The 18,309-nt window shown below is 51.4% G+C and overlaps 7 protein-coding genes across 7 annotated transcripts; 2 read left to right on the top strand and 5 right to left on the bottom strand.

The window, feature by feature from the left end:
- Positions 1-1,352: 1,352 nt before the first annotated feature.
- COCVIDRAFT_12407 (hypothetical protein) lies at positions 1,353-3,281 on the bottom strand (the record flags this gene model as incomplete). The annotated part of the gene is made up of 1 exon (XM_014705422.1): positions 1,353-3,281. One exon carries the CDS (start codon positions 3,279-3,281, stop codon positions 1,353-1,355), a length of 1,929 nt encoding a protein of 642 aa, XP_014560908.1.
- A 1,412-nt stretch (positions 3,282-4,693) lies between these two features.
- On the top strand, positions 4,694-6,808 carry COCVIDRAFT_88027 (hypothetical protein; the record flags this gene model as incomplete). The annotated part of the gene is made up of 2 exons (XM_014705531.1): positions 4,694-5,244; positions 5,428-6,808. The coding sequence occupies 2 exons, from the start codon at positions 4,694-4,696 to the stop codon at positions 6,806-6,808; spliced, it is 1,932 nt and encodes a 643-aa protein (XP_014561017.1).
- Positions 6,809-6,958: 150 nt separating this feature from the next.
- Positions 6,959-8,383, bottom strand: COCVIDRAFT_34043 (hypothetical protein; the record flags this gene model as incomplete). Its single annotated transcript, XM_014705530.1, has 3 exons — positions 6,959-8,015; positions 8,077-8,241; positions 8,298-8,383. 3 exons carry the CDS (start codon positions 8,381-8,383, stop codon positions 6,959-6,961), a joined length of 1,308 nt encoding a protein of 435 aa, XP_014561016.1.
- Positions 8,384-10,406: 2,023 nt separating this feature from the next.
- Positions 10,407-10,592, bottom strand: COCVIDRAFT_87930 (hypothetical protein; the record flags this gene model as incomplete). Its single annotated transcript, XM_014705529.1, has 1 exon — positions 10,407-10,592. The coding sequence occupies one exon, from the start codon at positions 10,590-10,592 to the stop codon at positions 10,407-10,409; it is 186 nt and encodes a 61-aa protein (XP_014561015.1).
- A 100-nt stretch (positions 10,593-10,692) lies between these two features.
- On the top strand, positions 10,693-11,163 carry COCVIDRAFT_12404 (hypothetical protein; the record flags this gene model as incomplete). The annotated part of the gene is made up of 1 exon (XM_014705421.1): positions 10,693-11,163. One exon carries the CDS (start codon positions 10,693-10,695, stop codon positions 11,161-11,163), a length of 471 nt encoding a protein of 156 aa, XP_014560907.1.
- A 589-nt stretch (positions 11,164-11,752) lies between these two features.
- Positions 11,753-13,821, bottom strand: COCVIDRAFT_34040 (hypothetical protein; the record flags this gene model as incomplete). Its single annotated transcript, XM_014705528.1, has 3 exons — positions 11,753-12,845; positions 12,902-13,001; positions 13,074-13,821. The coding sequence occupies 3 exons, from the start codon at positions 13,819-13,821 to the stop codon at positions 11,753-11,755; spliced, it is 1,941 nt and encodes a 646-aa protein (XP_014561014.1).
- Positions 13,822-14,932: 1,111 nt separating this feature from the next.
- COCVIDRAFT_88026 (hypothetical protein) lies at positions 14,933-16,664 on the bottom strand (the record flags this gene model as incomplete). Its single annotated transcript, XM_014705527.1, has 2 exons — positions 14,933-16,186; positions 16,248-16,664. 2 exons carry the CDS (start codon positions 16,662-16,664, stop codon positions 14,933-14,935), a joined length of 1,671 nt encoding a protein of 556 aa, XP_014561013.1.
- Between the last annotated feature and the right edge of the window lie 1,645 nt (positions 16,665-18,309).

The following is an 18,309-nucleotide window of genomic DNA, read 5'->3' as shown; positions in this document are numbered from 1 at the left end:
TCGGACGCTAGTGCGGGGCTTTTAGGAGTTCACAAGTTGTATTGCAGTGAGCCACGAGCACCACAACGTCCATCGTGAAAAGCAGGACGATGAGACAGCTGTGATAGTTGCACTCCGAGTGTGATGATGATAGAGAAGAGTGATGGCATGAAGGGCGTCAAGGTCTGCAACGACAGCAATCGCTGCATAGTAGCCACTGGTACACCTTTCACATGCCAAAGGTGAGCGCAACATCCAAACTCAGGCTGCAGCTTCGAATGCAAAACACCAGGCTAGCGATCGTGAGGGGCAGAGCACCACTCTCTTTTAACAGTCGAATAGACAGAAGTTGCGTAGCTTTTCTCCTACCGAGCAAGGTCAGGATATCAACATTGGTGATGGCGAACGGCAACACGCAATCGTAATACTGCTGGAGGCTTTCGTGCTTATTAGTAGAAACATGCCAAGAAAAAGGGTTCATCTCGATCTCTTCCAGCAAGCAGGACTGTACATGATCTCGACTCGGCAAATCAATAACCAAATCAAGAAGGGATCTCGGATTTCCTCCTCCTCCGTTCATCCACTGCCCATTCGGCCGAACCGGACGTCAAGGTGTCCACAAATATTCATACCAGCGCTAGTATACAGCACATGGCTTGCAAAGAAAAGAAAAACTTTAAAAAAAATATTACCCTCTCGGATCTCGGATTTCAATGTCCGGCCCTCCGGGGCGGACAAACACAAAGGTTGATTTTGAATTATGTTCCGAAACAGGCATGAATTGAGAAGGAACGGGTCACGGAACCCTGGAACCAGGATAAGCACCATAGTAAGGATACGGTACGATATAAGCACTGTCTCACTGGCATCATCCTAGTTCAAGGTTTGGTCGAGGGGATCACCCACCCACTGCATAAGGTAATAAAAACGGATCCAAAAAAAGAGCGCTAGGCAAAGTTCGGAGATATTATCGGTCCTATAATCAAAAGTCGAGCAAATGAGCATGTTCAATGCATAATGATTTCGAATAATTTGTATTTGGCACAAGAAATTGCGGATTTCCTAACCTAACCAAAATAAAGGGAAAATGCGGAGGGAGTGACGTTGATCTAGGTGGCCTAATAGGCAAAGGTATCTACAGGTTAGAAGGCAAGGAGAGCGTAGTGTACAGTAGAAATACCGATTGGACAAAGGAGCCCGAACCAACAGGTCCAGCCTGATTCTGCTAACAGTTGTTGTGAAATGAAAAGAGAAGACGAAAAGAAGAGAAATGCTGTGTCATACCCAAATGCTCCAGGAAAACTCCACCCCGATGTAATGAAAAGAATTGTAGACCAAAATATAAGGTCATGGCTGAGAGGGCATATTTGCAATTAAGCCCTCTCCTTGTGATGAAACATGTCTTTAAGGCGAAGCTTGATCTTGTACACATACCAGTCACTCTTTCTCTTGACACCCATGCTGTGATCGCTGCTCTGTTCGCCCTTCCTCGTTTTTGAATCCTTGCTCTTACTTCGTTCGCCCTTCTTCTCTTGCTTGCGCTTCTTTTCGTTCATGACAAACATGCTGGTAGGGCGTTTCTTTAGACCGGGGCCGTCGACAACTCCAGAATCCCACATGCCAGTTGTCGTAATCGGTGCGTAGGTAGATTGTGTCTTTCGTGGTCGCTTTGTGTCCGGGAGAGGCGGGGAAAGCAAGGGCGAGTCGAGCAACGGTGCAGGGGAGGCTGGCTCTACTGGTGAGGGAGGTATAACGATAGGAGAGGGAAGCTGGTTGGCATCGGGTCGAGATGTCTCGACAGATGGACGTTCTATGGGAGAAGGCAGTTGTAGCTCTCTAATACGAAGTAACTCTATGCTGCGTTTCATCTGGCGCTCTTCTGTGCTTTCCACCAAAGTTTCGTCTTCGAAAGCTAGCCCGTATCTCTTTCTCGCACTGCCAGTGATGCTATGGATGGCAGTGCCAGTCGAGTTTGCTCTCCGTGAGCGTGTTGTGACCACCGGGGATGCCTTGGCCGCTGTTTTAGTGGAAGCAGGAGAGGGAGGAGCATCGGCGTGTGCATGGGACAGTCCTTCGATGCTGGCCTTCAACATTCGTGGAAATGAACGACGCTTCTCTTCGACTGTTGAAGCTGGCGATGGTGAGCGAGGGCCCTCGAGCATACTCATTGAACATGCACGATGAGCGGCCTGGCGGACTGAATTGCTCCGAGTCAGGGCTGGAATGGTCGCTAGGCTGGAGCCATCCGAGGCAAATTCTCTGGAAGCAAGCCAGACACCAGACACCAGTATGAGGTTGCGGAGGGCTTCGTTAGTTTCGATGGGAAGCTTTTCAGCAAGGGCATCAGCAAAGGAATCGGAGTCGATGCTGAGAGGTGTTGTAGGCGACTGGGTATACGAGGATGTGGCGTTTGGGGTCGGAGGAGAGGTGGCCGAGGGAATGGTGTATGTGTCCATAACGTCGATGCGGCTGCGTGTCATTGTGGCAATGATGGGGTGTCGCCTTGAGTCGGAACTGATTGTGCTAAAGGTGAACTTCTTGTCCTCTGGTGCAGTAGCAGTAACTGTCGAGGCCGAGGTGCGGCGGGCATGTGCAGGCTTGAGTACCCAGCGTGCCTTGAGCGCAACAGCATGCTCGTCGGTGGAGGTGAATTCGTAACCCCCATTGGGCATGTCTGCGACTGACCAGCGACTGAATCCATCGCTGATGCAGATGTCGGTGGTCTCGGTAAGACCGTTGTCGCTTTTGCGTGTGCTCAGGACGCCGACGACGTCGCGCGAGGCCCAATCATCCTGGCGCGACTTTTCTTGCTCATCTTGCGATGTGTAGGCTCCGGCCTTGACGACAAGGAGGTCGTTGGGGCCTAATCGCTCCCTGGTGTTGAAGAAGTGGGCCAGGTGACGGGTGGAGCGCTGAGGGAGGAGGGAAAAGGGGACGACGTCGTAGGCGGGCTTGGGGCGTTGCGAGGTAATGACCTGGTGTAGCTGGAGGTGGACGTGGCGCTTTGAGCGAGTGTTTATGGGACGGGCGATGTTGTAGGATGTCTTTGAGCGGCGCGAGGGTTTTTTGACCTTGTCAGCAGTGGTGTCGCTGCCGGCAGAAGCAGGGCGAGAGGAAGAATTGTCAAGCGGAGGGGTGTCGTGTGTTATTGTTTTTGTTGTTGTTGTTGTTGTGGACATGTCAGGGGAGGGAGTTTGGCCCCGCAAGACGGAGCCTAGGAGGGAGAGTGGCTTGTGAAGGAAGGAGGCATTAGTTGTGGCGGTGGTGGTGGTGGGATTGGCGGCCAACATGTCCATCAGCATTGCTCCGGCTATGGGACAGAAGGAAGAGGCATTCTGAGGAGACTGTCAGCACTTTGGGAAATATCGGCTGTAGGATGCGAGGCCATTATTATTATAAAGGAATGGCCTCTGTCAAGCGCCAAACGGGAGTCTGACTTACAAGCCACAGTGAGCACAAGCTAGGAGTTATGCAGGGCAGGGGTACGAGAGGCTGAGGGATGCATACAGTACTAGCAACTCTGTACGTAACATGCGAAGAAAGCAGAGGCAGCCCGCCAGGAACACAAGCAACCACGACAAGAGACCAAAAAGACACGAGGGCGGAAAGAGGACAAGAGGAAAAAGATGAGGTCGACAGGGCCGCCGCCAGAGGTCATTCACCGCGCGGCGGCGGACATGGACTTTACTTCTTGTCCGCATTGTCGACGCACAAGACACAGGCAGGCTGCGACGCCCGTCATGTCAACCGTCGACCTCCCGCTAGCGCACGCCCGCTCCCAGTTCGAAACCACGACACGAGCCATGTCCGGCCCAGACTCTGCTGCCAACGGGGCCGGCGTGATTGGCTCGTCTCGCCGTATCCGCCTCGCCTGCTACTATACTTGCGTCCATCCATACACCCTGACACGCACACGCACCCATACGGCCTATACGATGCGCACTCGACCGATGCAGCTGCTTGGATCGACGCCCGGCTCCCACGGCTCCCGCTATAGGCTGGCCCATGGACAGTTGCCAATACTACAAGTATACACTACGACATACCTACATATGTACGTACCTATCGATCCATCCCGCCTCTCCACACTTTCTCCATCGGCCCTACACCACCACACCATGCGAGGCCAAGCAAAAATCATACCCGCCGAGGCCCGATGTCCTGTATGTTTTACGGTAGTTATCACATGTACTACCGAGTGGGCCCCACGCATATCCCAAGTAAGTAGCATGTTGATGTCCACTGCATCTGCAACTATGTAGGTACCAGCATGTTTAAACCCGAAGCTAGCTACAGTTTGTATGTATGTATGTATGCCATGTCCCAGGCCAGCAGCCACCACCGCCTGTGGCATAGCAACAGCCTCCCATCTGCATTCTCCTCCCCCCCCCCTTCCCCTCCTCCTTCCTCACCGACAATGACACGCACCTCGCCGAGACACGCAACCCATGCTGCAAGGCCCCGCAACTGCTCACCACCATGCCACCACATGCTGCCTCGAATCCGATCTTCGGTTCTCCCGGCGTCCGTTTTCCGCGCACTTCCATTTTTCTCCGAGACCGAGCTCTCGTCAGCTGCACATCGCCCGCTCCAAAACTCCATCGGACGAACCACCCTCCGAATCGTCGCACAAGCTCTGCACCATTGCGCCTGCAACTCGCCGTCTGAAATCTGATCAATCACGCCAAGCAGCAAAGCCCAAACCTTGTCGCTCATGGCTTCCCAAACGGAGCACACATCAGCCCTAGACGTTGCTCCTCAATCACTAGCTGAGAACCTCGTCAATTGGTTCGTCCAGCATGGGGGCCACCTGAGCCCGCAGGTCCAGCTCGCCTACACGCACGCTCAAGGCTTCCACCTGTGTGCCCGGGCGCCATTAACCTCGCCTGTCGTGGCATCGTGTCCGCTCAGCCTTACCCTCTCCATCCTCAACCTAGACCCCGGTGAGAAAGGGATGCAACATATCCAGTCACCTTTGCAGCAATGTCGAGACAAGATCCCAGACCATATCTTGGCATATCTTATGTTGCTAGAGCAGCGCGACAAGGGCAACGACTCGCCTTGGAGCGCTTATCTAGCATGCTTACCTGGGCCTCAAAACATGACCACTCCTCTCTGGTTTGATGATGTCGACTTCGCCTTTCTGGCTGGCACATCCTTGGCGCCCGCCGCAAAAGAAAGAAAGGCTGAGCTACACCAGCAACGGGAGCACGCCGTACAAGTCATGAAGCACTTTGACATGCATCTGGCTGACGTTATCTCTCTGTAAGTTTCCTAGCGCAGGCCACCCAAAGCAGCCCAAACATGGTGTCTCAGGCGTGCAGTAGGCCCATGCTGTCCACTCGGCAATTGAATACGTGATGCCCTCGACGTGTTGAATGACCAATTTGATTTGCTTTGTCTGCACATTACATCAGACGCCATACACACCCCGCTAACACTAGTCAGCGAATCGCTGCAATGGGCCGCTACCATCTTCACTTCGCGCGCATTCATCTCCACTCATATCTTACCTGGCAGAGAGACAATACCCATGCTCTTCCCAGTCATTGATATTCTAAACCATTCCGTCACTGCAAAGGTCGAATGGGACTTTGAACCACATCGCTCATTCGCACTCAAGTGCCTCCAAGGCGACTCTGTCCAACCGGGAGAGGAGCTTTTCAACAACTATGCGCCCAAGCAGAATGATGAGCTGCTCCTTGGATACGGTTTCTGTCTCGAGGACAACCCAATTGAGCAGTTTGCCTTGAAACTAGCGTTTCAGCCGCAGCTGCAGCAATACGCGCAGCAGCTCGGTCTACTAGATGGCAAAAACGTGCCTTTTGAGATGACTCGGGATTTCCTCGCCACAGATCCAAACAAAGAACAGCACTTTTTGCGTACCAGAGGTCACCCATTCGGGCGGTATGACAACAATGTGCCCTTTTTCCGTGGTGTGCCCCCGTATATTGTTCACTTCTTCTTCATCCAGACAATTATTACCGCAGAAGTGGATATAAGTAGCATCGACGTTGCTCGACCTGGAGCAAGGATCACGCTGCAGGTCTTGGTACTTTTACATCAGGCGCTGGAGCAGAGATGCGCCTCCCTCCCTCTCCGTATAGAGCAGGAACCCCAAAACACCAAGCAAAAGTATGCAAAGATTTACCGTGATGGTCAAGCCCGCATCATTCACTCGGTGCGGCAAGAACTCCAGGCTGCAGTAGCCAGGCTACGGGCATCAGACCGGGATACTTCAAACAGGTCCTTGCATAGCTTGCCTGAGGTCCTATCGGCTTTCAAAAAGGATATGCCCACAGCAACAGCAAAGTTCACAGCTGCGCTCCAAAAACATGGCTTGGAAAAGACTCACGACGACAGTCTAAAATGGGCATTACTGCTTACCGTGCTAATTTCCACAATGTTAACAACACCAGAAACGGACAAAGTGTCCGTCTTTACCCTCGTGCGCAGCCTATGTGCCCAGCACGCGCTCCCAACGCTTGAAGACGGTATCGAAGACGTAGAAACATACACCTTTGTTGACGAACACCTCGTAGACTTTGTGCACCTCCCTTCTGCTGATCCTAGCACCACTCCCAGCGACGTGCTAGATGACCTTGGTCTTACATTTGTGAATCAGCCAGCTGATAGTACGGCGCCTGTGTTTATCGATGGTCGGACTGAGCACCTGGGCGCGAGGGTCATCATGTGGGCCATGAAGGTGGCGGAGCGCGATGTCGTGCCCGTATTTGAAGACGGAGGTATCAGAAAATGCTTGTATGCGCCATGCGGTGGGGGCGACGAGACGTGGATGTATGAGGATGTGGACGTGCGAGCGGAATGATGTTCAAGGAAGGAACGGAACGAAAGTTAAATGTTATCTACCCGAGACGTGCAAACAAACGGTCGTGTCGATCAATTGTTGCGACTGCAACCTTGCCACGGAAAGATCCGAATTGCTATATCCAGTTCTCATCTACGTCTCATCGAAACCTTATGCTACAACGTCACTCGCCTCCTGCTCTCTCCGCTCCTCATCCTTGCCTCCCAACTTGCCCGTTCTTTGATGGATCGCTTTCAAAACAGCCTGAAGCTCTTGCAAAAACCGATCCACTTCCTTCTCCGTACCCACCGTTATCCTTAGGCATCCCAAGCAGCCATGCTCCTTGCCTCTAAACCTAACCACTACACCCTTTTCCTCTGCCAGCCCCTCGTACACCGCCAGCGCAGTCTCATTTGACGGCTTGCCACCCTGGTCTGCAGGCGCATCGAGAATCTGGTAGAGCAGGAAATTCGACTCTGTGCCGCCGTGCAGAGGACCAACGCCCGCAATCTTTGGCAATTCGCGAATCATACGATCGCGCTGCTCGACAATCGCATTGCGATTCTTGTGCATGACATCTAGATGTTTGGGTGATAGAGCAGCACGTGCAAGTTGACTGGTGGGATTAGGAATGTTGTATGGCGCCTTCATGTTGTTTAGGATCTGAGCGATTGCCGGGTCGGCAAATGCAGCGCCCAGACGGATGCCGGCGAGGCCAAAGGCTTTGGAGAGCGTCTGCATGACCACAAGGTTCGGCCATTCAGATACCCATTCTGCCAGGCTGGTGCCATCAGGCGAGAAGTCAATGTATGCCTCGTCCAGCACTACGACACCGTTCCATTGATGCTCTAGGACACGCTGGACGTCTTCCTTTTTCAACAGCTTGCCTGTTGGGTTCCCCGGTGAACACAGGTATGCTAGCTTGATATTCTTGTCTTGGTCCAGCGCATCGAGAATCGCGGGTACATCGAGGTCGAAGCTGGGTGTTTGCAGGGGCACCTTGACAAGCGACACGTCGTTGACTTGCGCCGATACGCTGTACATGCCATATGTGGGTGGACATGTGAGGATCTTTTCTTTGCCCGGAATGCAAAAGGCGCGGATCAGCGCGTCGATAGCTTCGTCCGAGCCCACGCCAACAAACAGGTTGGCCGGTGTGATCATCTTCGATGTGTGCGTGTGCGTGTTTCGGAGATTGCAGAGCAGCTGCTTGAGTTCTTCTTGGTGGCTGCGTGGCCATGTGTTAGTTCTTGTTGACCCCAGCACAGGATACAGAGCGGCGTGCGTACGGATCTGGGTAGCGGTTCAGACCAAGTAAATCAATGTCAATCGCATACGATGAGTCGGATGCGCCATTGACTTTTGATTTTGTCTCTCCCGTCAATGAAAGGCCCGGCCCGTACGCGTTCTCATTCGCGTCGAGGAGAATGTTGGTTCCGTCGTCTTTGTAGTCGCTGCGTACTCGTGTCAGTCTGAGTACCGCAATCAGCGTCATTTGAGCTTCACCTACTCGCGCGCGCATCGGTACGGCTCCAACGCGAGAATGTTGGGTCGCGCGCATGTCTGCAGGTCGAATGCTGTGTTTTTGATTGCCATTGCTGAACTGCTATCGTGGGGATTTCAAGTGTCGAGTTCAAGTCAATGATCGCGGGGAACTTTTTTGTTGCGCGGGGCATGCGGCGAAACCGGGAGTCATCTATGATTACACTGGTCCGTCTAGCCTGGCCGCACTAAGTGCAGCATATCCAGGAGTCATTCTCGGCTCTTGCTACGTATAGTTTTAGTCTGAATGAGCCATTTTTGACTTGGACGTCAAACTCTGATACGTATGCTTAGTGTAAGCAATCGCTGTTATGATTATAGTCATGCATTCGCACGAAGAATCATGTTGCTCGGTATTAGAAGAACGAGTCTTTGCCTCGGATACATACCGACTTGCCTGTGGTTGCATGTATGCATTCGATTACGTCTTCGGGTCGGGTTTTCTATCTAGGCCGATATAGGAAAGAATAGCGCTTGCAGAAGTTTTGCTTCGGCGACATGTTCTTGCTAGTTAGCTTTGCCGATAAGCTACTTGGATCTGTTTTCATTTTTAATTCAATTTTTATACTGCAGTGTATGGATTTAATCACCTCGAAAACTTCTATCAATCAAACAACATCCGATATGGTCTAGTGGCTAGGATTTGCCGCTCTCATTGCAGAGTCAGTTCACTGTTCAGTGCCGGCAAGGCCCGGGTTCGATTCCCGGTGTCGGAAATTCTCTTTTTTTGCTGTTCTTTTATAACTGCCAGCGTTGTTGCGATGGGTGTCTATCTCTTTTTGCATCTAACAAGGATTTGCGGGGTTGTGCGGTAATCCGTCGCTTTGTCGAGGACGCGGATTGGTGCAAACACTAAGTATAGCGCGATGATTTTTTCCATCTCTTGAACCCCTGACTAGAACACACAGTGGGTGGCTTGTTTTTGTGCACGGCGATTGACGAATCTTTGGAACTTCGTAATGATAGCGTCCTTGTGACATGAGACTAAGGCAATATAATTCTATGTCACACATTGTAATCAGTTGAGTAAAGCAGCTTGTAGCAATATATTCCAGACAATGGCTTTATTGGATCATTAGTCTACGTCCTGTAGGTAGACAAACTGAGTGGACACGCTGGGCGGACATGCTAAGCAGATATACTTCGCGGACATGATGAGCGGACATGCCAAGTAGATATGCTGATTGGACATGTTGGGCGGACATGCTGGACAGACGTGCTAGACGGACATACTGAGCGGACATGCTGAGCTAGGCTTGTCCGGTAGTAGGAGACTTAAGTGCGGGAAGAAGAAATTGCTGGATGTATCTCAGGTGTGGCTAGTAGCTGCACAGCTACAGTAATATAAATAGCTAATAAGTATCCCAGCCTATGCTTTGTTCAATATAGAGCTGGATGATTGCGAGACGAACAGGTTCAGATGAAGATCTCACACTGACAATATCGAATGCTCTATTCGAATATCCTATATAGTATAGTCAAAACGCCGGACATCACACAAGCTGTTACTATCAAGTAAAGCTAAGACGAAAATCAAAGAAAGAAGATATGGTATTAAAGGTGCTTCTTGTAAACATTGTCCTAACGGACATTACCTTGACGAGATGGATAGAAGCTGGACAACCTCCTTCTATCTAGAAAATGTCGTAGTCGTTTCAGCTAGACAAGTCAATAGCATGACAAAGAGACTATTGCAGTCACATGAATCTATCCAGTGACCGGAGTACTCAATAGGAACACCCGCCTCGGACTTTGTGACAGCCTTCTGGCACAACAGTATCGACGCGCAACCCTTTACCTCTCTCCCCACCCTACTCCCGTCAATCATGTTTTTCTGCATACCCAAGATCCGGATCTTGTATGCGCTGGGGCCATCAATTGGCTCGCGAGGTATTTGCTAGTTTGCCGCGGACGGTACGGGTAGTTGCACCATGTGTACCTCAAGAGCTTGGCCATGCTGTCTATTGCACCACGTTGGACCGTCGGACTAAGGGCCTTGCTTCCAACGAAACAAAGGCAACTGCCTTATACTGGACACGAAATCATCTGAACACGTGCGTCCAATTGGAAGACGATGCTATGTTTGGTATCTGGTACAAGAGCACTCATATGGATAGTAATGTAGCACTGGCTTGCTGACCCTCTTTCCTTTGGACAAAGCTATTGAATACAGGAAACGGTGGGAAATACTAAAGGCGAATTGAGGCGTTTTCGGCGGGTATAAGACGAGGTTGATTCCTCCCAATGAAGCCCAAATAACCATACCATCTCAATCACGCTTGATAGTAACCTTCACACTGCTCACCCGCTACCATCCCTCATCTTTTCTAAAAACAGCACCACTATTCCCCCCTTCCTCAAACATGTATCTTCCAACCCTCCTCACTTCCCTCTCCCTCTCCGCCAGCACCGCCCTAGCCGCCCAAGCCAAAGTCCACAACAAATGCGACTTCCCCGTGTGGTTAACCTCAGTCCAAGGCCAAGCAGGCCAAACCCAAAACATACCCCCCGGCTCTACCTTCTCGGAAGAACAAAGGAATCCAGACCGCGGCACCGGCGTCTCCATCCAAGTAACAACGACGGAACCCGGCCCCAATAACCCGCAGCCCATCTTGATCCTAGGGTATTCATGGAGCAACGTCACGGGGCTGTACTATAGCTTGAGTACCGTCAATGGCTTCGCGTTCAAGGGGAAGAAGCTGCGCATTCATAATACGGAGGGGAAGCCTGTGGAGCAGATTCTTTGGTATGGGGAGCCGAAGCCGGATTATACGGCTGCGTATTTGAAGGGAGAGGCAGATATTACGCTTGAGCTGTGCGACGACTTTGCGTAGAGAGAAGGGTTTGAGAGTGTGGAAAGGAGAGTTGACGGTATGCGGTGTGCACATGACGGTCGTGACAGAGTGGAAGCTGAGGAATAGGTGTGATCAGCCAATGCTCGATGTGGTATTTCATTATCAGTTGCCCTTTTTAAATGTTTAGTTTTGCTTTCAAGTTAGTTACACTCCGCTGTGCGGAGATACACCACAATGTAAAGCGGTGCTCATACTGCTGTACTTTAATTAGTCATTGGAATGATGGTAAACTGTCCAACAGCCTCTCTCGATCATAGTCCAGATGTTTCTCTTGTCGCATGTTCTTCTAAAGTCAACACATAGTCACAAACACCAAGCAAGATGCACACAGTCAAGTATTTTGAAATGTCGTTTCAATTCTCTACACAGGATATTAAACCCTATTATTAGAGTACATGCTACCACCGAACTTTTCCTCCCAAAGTCATTGATCGTTAGTCATCCGATGCAGTTAGGAAAACAAATGAAAAGGGCTCATAAGCCTGGAACTCCGTGAACTAATCCCATGGAAAATGTCTATGCTAGAAGATGCTGAAGAAGACAAAGAGACTGCTGAGGAGCGATCCACTTAGTCAACCTCCTCGACAGTTGGGCCATCATCGCCGCCAGCACCACCGTGGGCGCCGCCGGGAGCACCGCCGGGCATACCGCCAGGCATGCCACCCTCACCACCAGCTCCGTAGAACTTCATCATGATGGGGTTGGCGACACCCTCGAGCTCCTTCTGCTGAGACTCGTACTCGTCCTTGGTGGCGGTCTGGTTGTCGTCCAACCAGGCGACGGTCTTGTCGATCTCGGCCTTGAGCTTCTCCTTGTCACCAGCATCGAGCTTCTCGTCGACCTTGGAGTCGCTGAGGGTGTTGCGCAGAGAGTAGGCGTAGGACTCGAGAGCGTTCTTGGCGGCGATACGGGCAGCCTCAGCCTCATCCTCGGCCTTGTACTTCTCAGCCTCGGCCAACATGCGCTCGATCTCCTCCTTGGAGAGACGGCCCTTGTCGTTGGTGATGACGATCTTGTTGGTCTTTCCGGTACCCTTCTCAAGGGCGGAGACGTTGATGATACCGTTGGCGTCGACGTCGAAGGTGACCTCGATCTGAGGAACACCACGAGGAGCAGGTGGGATGCCGGTCAGCTCGAACTTGCCGAGCAGGTTGTTGTCCTTAGTGCGGGCACGCTCACCCTCGTAGACTTGGATGAGCACACCAGGCTGGTTGTCGCTGAAGGTAGAGAAGACCTCGGACTTCTTGGTGGGGATGGTGGTGTTGCGCTTGATGAGAGGAGTCATGACACCACCAGCGGTCTCAATACCGATGGAGAGCGGCGCGACATCGAGGAGCAGGATCTCGGAGGTGGACTTGGAAGATGTGTCACCGGACAGGATGGCAGCCTGGACGGCAGCACCGTAGGCGACAGCCTCATCGGGGTTGATGGACTTGTTGGGCTCCTTTCCGTTGAAGAAGTCGGAGACCATCTTCTGGACCTTGGGGATACGGGTGGATCCACCGACGAGGACGATCTCGTGGACAGAGGACTTGTCGATCTTGGCATCGCGGAGGACACGCTCGACAGGCTCCATGGTGGAGCGGAAGAGGTCCTGGCACAGCTCCTCGAAGCGGGCACGGGTGATGGAGGTGTAGAAGTCGATACCTTCATAGAGGGAGCTAGGGTTTGTTAGTAAGAGAGTCAAGACAATTCGTTACTAGAGGGTAAAACTTACTCAATCTCGATGGAGGTCTGAGCTGAAGAAGAAAGAGTGCGCTTGGCACGTTCGCAAGCGGTTCGTAGACGACGAAGGGCACGAGCGTTGGTGGTGAGATCTGTCTTCAATGTTAGCAAAAAAATTCCAAAAAATATCAAGAAGAACTGGAATAAAATGGAAATCCTCTAACCTTTCTTGTGTTTTCTTTTGAATTCTTGTGTGAAGTGGTTGACAAGACGGTTGTCGAAGTCTTCACCACCCAAGTGAGTGTCACCTGCAGTGGACTTGACCTCGAAGATACCCTCCTCAATGGTCAAGAGAGAGACATCGAAAGTACCACCACCCAAGTCGAAGATGAGGACGTTGCGCTCACCCTGGGTCTTCTTGTCAAGACCGTAGGCGATGGCAGCGGCAGTAGGCTCGTTGATGATACGGAGGACGTTGAGACCGGCGATGAGACCAGCATCCTTGGTGGCCTGACGTTGTGAGTCGTTGAAGTAGGCTGGGACAGTAACGACAGCGTTGTTGACGGTTCCACCGAGGTAGGACTCTGCGGTCTCCCTCATCTTGGTCAGGACCATAGATGAGATCTCCTCTGGTGTGAATGTCTTCTCCTCGCCCTTGAACTCGACCTGGATGACAGGCTTGCCACCCTTGTCAATGACCTTGAAGGGGAAGTGCTTCATGTCGGCCTGGACCTCAGCGTCGGCGAACTTGCGACCAATGAGGCGCTTGGCATCGAAGACGGTGTTGGTAGGGTTCATGGCGACTTGGTTCTTTGCCGAGTCACCAATGAGACGCTCGGTGTCGGTAAAGGCAACGAACGAGGGTGTTGTGCGGTTACCCTGGTCGTTGGCGATGATCTCAATGCGGTCATCTCGGAAGATGCCGACACATGAGTATGTGGTTCCAAGATCGATTCCGATCGCGGGTGCCATGGTGTAGGTAGGCGAATGTGTAGTGGGGTATCAAAGTAGTAGAAGGAAAATTCGCAAAGGTGCTCACAAGTCAGAGACTTCGTGTGGGTGAGGCTTAAAGATTCAAATGTGATTTGAGTAGTGAATTGGAGAGACAGCCCAAGGCGGCGGCGGAGCAGTTTTTGTATTGCTTTGGAACGTCTTGTTTCTACAGAATTCCAGCGGGTTCGACGTGCCAAGCCTCCAACCAGAATCTTCCCGCAAGCTCTGCGACCCACTAGAAACAGCTGTCTGACGGCTTCTCTGGGGCGAAATCGCCTTTTTTTTCCTGCCAGATACGATGCATGGAAGGCGCCCCCTGTGCTCCTGCCGCCTTGAGCGGGTTGCTGTGTCGCGCCTGCCGTTGATGCCGTGCCTGCTTGTCTCGCCGCTGGGCGCGAGGCTCGCATGGAGGCTGCTATGACGGCACCCTCACCCCACCATGACCTCAATCCAGTTGTTTTAGCGAGCAACCCCGCCATGGCCGCCCATGGCAACCAGCGCCTTCACGTACCTTCGACGAGGCCGCGAATTTTATCCCCACCGCCGCCATCCATGCTATCGACTGTTAACACCCTCGTATGATGTGGCCTGCTGCTACTGCTGCTGCTGATTGCAGACTGACGAAACACCTATGCAATACACCCTGCAAACGATCGCCTGTCTTGCCGACTGACTACGTGAATACATACATGGCCTGTTGTCATGCACAGCTAGCCTTGACACGCGGACAGACACGAAAACATGATCTGATTGATTGGTAAACCTCTGTATTGACACTGTGTCTGCCTGGTACGCCAAAGTAACAGGAAAAAAATCAAAGACAAAATGGGAATACAAGTACAAACGGGGGAACTGACGCGTCTGCCTGGCTGCGACAGAACTCCTGACTCGTTGTGTCCCTGAGTCAACTGCAATAACAAAGAAACTACAAAGCAAAACCTCGGTACATGTGAGTACAGTAGTATGTATCCAGCATCCAGCCCAACGCCGCACATGCATCGCGTCCCCAAACGCCAGACATGGGTATAATACGAGACCGTGACGTTCAAGTCCAAGTAGAATAGGAAGCCGACTACCGCCGAGACGCGTCCTAACCACCTCCGCGTCCTCGACCGCGTCCCCTTCCGCTTCCACTGGCCGTTCGACTCATCGCAACACCGCCGCCATGACCACCAACAGCGAGTGAGTCTCTCTCTCCGTTCCGTCCTATCGGCGTATTCCCACCCCCTTCGGACCATCCTGCAGCACTGCTCTGCGCGCTCATAGGCACTCCTCCTAGCCCTGCTCCTACTTCCAGATGTGGTGCTGTGCTGCGTAGTGCGCTTGTCATCTCATTGACGGGCTCAGAGAAGTTCGGTGGCTGGACCTGGTAGTCTCGTGCTTTGACCGGGTTGCATGCAGCCTGCAACAGCTTCTCGTTCAGATCATCATCCGGCCGTGCTTCCCTTAGCATCAGCTTCAGATCCTGCTCCACATCATGTGCCGAGAGCGAGGGCGGTGGTGGCGCCGACGCGTTGATCTTCTGAAATATCTTTGCATCCAACACAAAAGGCGGGTTGTAGATGAATGGTGGTATTTGTCCGCTGACTATGGCTGCCGTGGGATTGAGTGCAGACCGGGTAGCACCGCGCGTGGCATGAGGGTTCGATGAGTGCTGGCGTACCATGTCAGAAGCGCCTGGTATGTCGTCCGAGTCCTGATCTTGATCCATAGGGTCGCCGTTTTCAGAAGCATGCTCTCCGTTTGTGCCATTTGTGTTACCGTTCGTTGTTGCCTCTTGCGTCGCAGCTTCTGTGTTCTTCATCTTTGCAAAGAAGTGAGAGGCGGCTGTAGTGGCCTGATTCATAGCCATGTTAAGCTCCTTCTCGGTGAACAGGCGTTCAAGAGAGTAGGCAGATGACTCGAACTGTGCATTGACAGTACGTGCTTTGGCTTCACGGAACGGAGAGCCAATGCCCATTTCGATAGCCCGGGCAGAGGCGTTCGGGGAATCGTTGTCCTGATCCTCAAATAACTTTCTCTTGCGCTTGGTTTCATTGGCTGCAGCCAGCTCTTCAGCGTCCCCGAACTTGTGTCCCGTCCTTCTTGTTTTCCGAGGCGCTTGCGGTCCGCCGGGACTGGCAGGGTTTCCGATGCTGAATTGATTAGGATGAAGGAGCATTGCATTGCTGTCGGACAAGTCAAGCTGCTCCTTCTCTCGCTTCAGCCTGTTAGTTCGTTGCTGTATGCTGGCTACGAGACGCTCCCGAATGGTGGCGGCAAGCAACTTGTGCTCCTCTTCGGCGATTTGGACTTTGTAGTAATGTGAATTTTCGATTTCGTTCTTTGTGTTTTCGTGTTTGTTCTGTATGAAGCCTACGATTAGCGTCTCGTGTCAGGATCTTGGAATGCAGGGGGGCACGCACCCAGAGCATGGTGAGATTGTAGTCCCGCTCCTCCATCGCATCATTGACCGCGTCAACGAAGCGCGAGTAGTGTTTTCCGCATTGCGCGATATAATCTGTGCCAGCGCTGGGTGCAGATGGCACGTTGTTGCCCATAATCTGCGCGATGAGCTCCGAGGCCTCCTCTCCATTATCCTCGAGTGGTTGGTTCGCATAAGGGTCAGCCTTCATAATCAGGTTGATGTCAGCTTGAAGCGCAGCCAGCTGAGCGCGATAGTGGCTATCTCTGTTGTCAGAGAAAGAGGCCATCATTTCCGCGAGCTTCTCAGCGAGCATGTTGCGCCGCTTGTCGCGCTTCGAGGGCTGCGGTTGAGGGGATGTCGCTGAATGGCCTAGCGGAAAATTGTCCGCTGGCGACGGGCTGCCATTTCGGACCATGGCGATACCTGAGGCTTTCAAGGAGTCCGAGAGTCGCGCTGCGTCTTGATCGTGTGAGACAGGGTAGTCGCAGGGTGCTACTAGTCTTTTGAGGGTGCTTAGGTCCTCTGCGGTGTGTGGGCCTATTTGTGTTGGATACGAGCCTTGGAGAGAGGTAATTCGTGTCTCCTAATGAATGATGATCACCTGGTTTGAGCCATGTAGTAAGCAGACACCAAAGTGTTGTTTGCAAGAGTGAATTAGTTCGAGAACCGAACGTTCGCATCGCATCACTTGGAGCATTCCAAACAGGGTCTAGCGTCTGAGCGGTCGAACGCCGATCGCCGACTTCTCCCCAGTCCTACTTGCAAAACACTGTTGCTGATGATCGTGCGCATCAGATACATCACTACTGTTCGACTAATGGATATGTACAGAGTACCTTGGTCATCATTTGATCATTTTTATTTTTTGCCTGTATTATTGCTTGTCTTAACAGTATAGTATATTCTCAAGCTACTTCTACTTCTAATGGGTAAAGGGGACAAGCTGGCTTACCTATGGGCTCGACTAGCTCCATGGAAACAATTTTTTACATAATGCTTGTGAAGATTGAAACGTGATTATTGATCGATTCAAAGGGCATATAGATAGTCATCTGCCGATGATATAGGCTATGCAGGAGGTGGCTACAATGATTCAAGCACGAGTAGACTATTATGGAAGGTCTTCGTATGTGGTTTCTGCCAGGTACTTGAAGTTCTGTAGATAGATGTAAGTCATCGCCTCGGAATAAACAGCAGTCGTTAGGAGAAAATATCAAGGAACCTTTTTCGGTATTGATTTCCAGAAGAGTTCTCGTTGTGAGATGAAGAAGTTGAGGCAGAATAAGTATCGCCAAAAATCTGTATTCAGAAAGTCTAGTTGTGAAGACATTGTAAACTGATTTCCATCTTGAACAGAACAAGTAAATGTGCCCTCTCAATTGTTATGGCTTCCAAATGACAATAGTCGGATAAGAACTTTGGAAAATTGATCACTATACTCCCTCAGTACGGACTTTGTCATGAATTAGTACCATGTAGGGATCTATCATCCTTCACCTTAGGCAGCACAACACCACTAGCCTGCAATAATCGGGCGCGAAGACCGCAAAGAACTGTTCAACGCTGTAGATCCACCCACAAATTCGACCACATTATTTTGCCTATCTTCAGTAGAGTATTGAAGCCACACAATCCCGTAACAGCTATTTCCCTGGTAAAGTGGCTGTTACATATGACACTAGACATAGATTCCTTAAGCATAGTGTAGCTGGTACTTGGATAAGAGCAAGATAGAAAATGCGATGCTAAAAGGTAATGTAACAGACGGTTAGTGTGTCGGTGCACAGGGTTACGAAAAACCTTGAGCAGAACTATTGTCCAAACTTAGGTATAAGAGCAAGACGTCCTGTACAGTAGAAAGAGATTATCTGATTAAAAGTTTTAGCCTATATAGTGTCCCTCTTTTACTCTAAACCATCGCACATCTAACTACTAACAGTGCAGTACATGCGAAGGCAAACGTAATCATATCCTCCATAGTAAGACTCACAGCCCGATACTATCTACGCCTGTTTACCAGTACGTACTTAGGTACGTGATAAGGTAGTAAGGCTTCTTAA

The sequence above is a fragment of the Bipolaris victoriae genome (genome assembly GCF_000527765.1).
Source record: "Bipolaris victoriae FI3 unplaced genomic scaffold scaffold_8, whole genome shotgun sequence".
Classification (NCBI taxonomy): domain Eukaryota; kingdom Fungi; phylum Ascomycota; class Dothideomycetes; order Pleosporales; family Pleosporaceae; genus Bipolaris; species Bipolaris victoriae.
The sequence above is the reverse complement of the archived record's forward strand: the minus strand, read 5'-3'. Positions and strand labels throughout refer to the sequence as shown.